Raw genomic sequence first — 3,471 nt, forward strand, 5'->3', positions numbered from 1 at the left:
GGGGTGGCTGTACCCCATAGTTGGGTGGGATGGGGGTCTCAGGGGTGGCTGTGCCCCATGGCAATGCCATGGTGGGACTCTGCCCCCTTGTCCCCTGCAGGCCCCACAGGCAGTGGGGGGGCAGAGAAGTGGGATGCTGCCCCTCCACCTCCATCCATGGGGCTGGGCTGGGACCATTTATAGCCCCCATTTATAGGGCTGGGCTGGGACTGGATCCCCCCCGTGGGGTTGGGGTGGGGCTGAGCCCCCCATTCACGGGGCTGGGGTGGGGCTGTATGCCCTACATGTGGCTGAGGTGGGGCTGGCTCCCCCATCTGTGGGGCTGGATCCCCCCATGGGGCTGGAGTGGGGCTGAGCCCCCCATTCACGGGGCTGGAGTGGGACTGGATCCCCTCCGTGGGGCTGAGCCCCCCAATCTCCAGGGCTGAGGGCCAGGACTCCCCTCAGGCCCCACATTACTCCCCCCCCCGAACCCCCAAATCCATCCCCCAGGCCCCCCCATCCCCTCCCCTTCCCCGGGCTCCCCCTGCCCACACTCCCCCCGCTCACTCCGGGGGGATCCCGGTTTGGGGGGACACAGGAACTGGGGTCTGGCCCCCCGGCCCATGGGGGTTGAACAGTTTATTGAGCCCCGGCCGAGCCGGATCCCTCCAATCAGCCAGAGCAGAGAACAGAATAAACCCGGAGGAGGCGGAAAATCCGTGTCCGGAGTCGTCAGTGGGACACAAATCCTCAGGGATGGGGGAAGCAGGAGAGGGGCCGCAGGGGTGCACCGGGGGTGATGCCAGGGGAGCTTTCCTGGTGTTCCCAAAATCGTGGCTGCTGTCCCAAATCATCCCTGGTGCCCCAAACCACCCCCCGCATTCCCAGATCCCTGAGCCCAGTGCAGGGACACATTCCCAAACTGCCCGCCCCGGGATTTAGGGATGGGGAGGTGGGAGAGGAGGAGGAGGAGGAGGAAGAGGAGGAGGAAGAGGAGGAGGAAGGAGGATCCAGTCAGCACTTGGAAACCCTTGGAAAACAATTTAAGGGAAAACCCAGGAATCTGGGGGTGGCCAGACCAACTTCACACAGCTCCGGGAGCTGCGGGCAGGGACAAACAACACAGAAGAGGGAAAACATTGGGAATTATCCCAGAGCAGGGTGGGATGGCTGGATGAGCCCCCCCAAGCCCGGGTTTGGGGGATTCAAGGCACTTGGAGTGGGGCCGGGGGGCCCTGGCCAGATCCTGGGGGGCAACAATGGGGGAAGGGGGTTCCCACCCCCCCGGGGTCACCTCCCCTGGGGTCCCCTCTGGGTGCCCCACGGAACCTCCCGGGGTCCTGCTGCTGCTCTGATGGGTTTGGGGTTTTTTGGGGGGTTTGAATTCTCATTCCAATTTCACGTCAATGTTTCCATTCGATTTGATTTCACTTCTCAAGTCCAAATTCCATTTCGACTTCCAATTTTCATTTTAATGTCCAATTCTAATTTTAGTTTCAATTCCAACTTTAACTCCAATTGTAATTTTAACTTCAATTTCAATTCCAATTTTAATTTCGATTCAAATTCCAATTTTAATTCCAATTCCAACTTCAGTTCCAATTTTTAATCCCAATTGTCAACTTTCCGTTCCGATCCCAACTTTTATCCCACCTCCAATCCCAATCCCGCCGTGAATTCCCCGCTGCCCCGGGCGGCCCCGTCGCTGCCCCCCCGTGCCGGGGGGGAGCCGTTCCCACACGTGGTAAAACCAAAACATACAAAAATAACCCAAAAGTCGTTAAAATCCCAGGAAAAACCCACGAGACGAGCCCCAGGTGCCGGGGAGGGTGTGGCTTTCCCGAGCCCCATCCCCGGGCGCCGGGATGGGGTTTCCCGTGGCGGGAGCGGCGCGGGCGCAGCCCTGAGCAGGTGCCGGCGAGGCCTAGAACTCGTCGTGCCGCACCAGAGCCTCCCCGAAGTCCGTGGCCTGGCTGCCCACGAACAGGTCCGACTTGTCCACGATCTCCTCCCGCGTCAGCTTCCCGTCCTGCAGGGAACACCACATCCCGCTATTCCCCCCCGCTCCTCCCGCCCCGCTCCCCAAATCCCCCCGGAGCGCGGGCCCACCTTGTCCTGGTCGGACTCGTAGACGAGGTGCCGGGCCTCGGCCTCGGCGTGGTCGTAGTCCGAGGGCAGGATCCAGTCCTTGGTCTCCTCCTTGTCCATCTTCCCGTCCCGGTTCTTGTCTCGGAATTCCACAAACTGCTCCCGCTCCGTCTTCACCCACTCGGGCTCGTCGGCGTCGCCGTCCTGGCTGTACATGTCACCTGTGGGGAGAGTGGGATCGGGATCCTCCCGACCACCAGAGCCCCGGCCCCATCCCAAGGACTGACCCAAAGCCTTGAGCTCCCTGAGTCCACCCCCAAAATCCCAAAGCACCCTTTGGATCGGGATTTCACCCCGAAATCCTCAACAGTGGCACAAGGTGGGGGGACAGAAGTTGAGAAGTTGGAAGAGAGAACATTCCCAGAGGGGGAGGGATGGGAAGGATGTGCCGGCAGCGGCTGACACTGCATGGGGAAGTAGAAGGGACATGGAGGGGCCATGGAGCCCCGTGGCTCCGGCATCTCACCGATGTACTCCTCCAGGTCAATGAAGCCATCACCGTTCTTGTCGATGTCCTCCATGGTTTCCTGCACGGAGACACCGGCGTGAGCCAGGCCCGGAGCGATTCCCACCCCCCAGCGCTCCCCTCACCGGAGCTTCCTGGGAATGCCCCATTCCCGACGTCCCTGTGCCAGCCCCACCTGCACGACGATGTCCTTCATGTAGTCGTACTCCTCGGGGTGCAGGAAGGCCGTGAACTCCTCCTTGGTGGCCGCCAGGTCCCCGTCCTTGTCGGCCATCTTGAAGCGCCGCTCGTCCCGCACCATCATCTGCTTGTAGTTGAAGCCGTCGTCGGGGTCGGGATCGTCTGGGGAGGAGCAGAGGGAGCGCCCAGATCGGCTCAGGCAGGGCAGAGACCACGGTCAGCACCAACCCGAGCCAACCCCCAGCCAACCCAAGCATTACCCAACTCAACCACAGCCTCAACATCCTCACCCTCAACTCAAACTCAACCACAGCCTCAACATCCTCACCCTCAACTCAAACTCAATCACAGCTCAACCTCCTCACCCTCAACTCAAACTCAACCCCAGCTCAACCTCCTCAGCGGGCCCTTCTCACCCTCAACTTCCTCAGCACAACCTCGACCTCCTCCACCCAACCTCAGCTCGACCTCCCGGTGCTTCACCACCGCCGCCTCCACGGCAGCTCCCGGGTCCCTCCTGCGCCCGTTCCCAGGAGGAGGAGGAGGAGGAGCTGCAGCAGCCCCGGGACCGCGGCATTCCCAGGGAGAGGCCCCAGCAGACAGGGCCCGGGGGGTTTGGCCGGCACGGCCGGAGGCTCAGCCGGAGCTATTTCGGGAGGGGAATGTGTAAGGGGATCTCGCTCGCTGCCGGGGCG

General features: G+C 62.0%; 1 protein-coding gene across 1 annotated transcript; it reads right to left on the reverse strand.

The window, feature by feature from the left end:
• Positions 1–584: 584 nt before the first annotated feature.
• On the reverse strand, positions 585–2,964 carry CALU (calumenin). Its single transcript, XM_027704869.1, has 4 exons — positions 2,772–2,964; positions 2,597–2,657; positions 2,092–2,291; positions 585–2,011 (listed from the first exon to the last, which is right to left on the reverse strand). The coding sequence occupies exons 1-4, from the start codon at positions 2,898–2,900 to the stop codon at positions 1,907–1,909; spliced, it is 495 nt and encodes a 164-aa protein (XP_027560670.1). The 5' UTR covers positions 2,901–2,964; the 3' UTR covers positions 585–1,906.
• Between the last annotated feature and the right edge of the window lie 507 nt (positions 2,965–3,471).

This window comes from Neopelma chrysocephalum, unplaced genomic scaffold, assembly GCF_003984885.1.
Source record: "Neopelma chrysocephalum unplaced genomic scaffold, ASM398488v2 Primary Assembly neopelma1_293, whole genome shotgun sequence".
NCBI classification, from domain to species: Eukaryota; Metazoa; Chordata; class Aves; order Passeriformes; family Pipridae; genus Neopelma; species Neopelma chrysocephalum.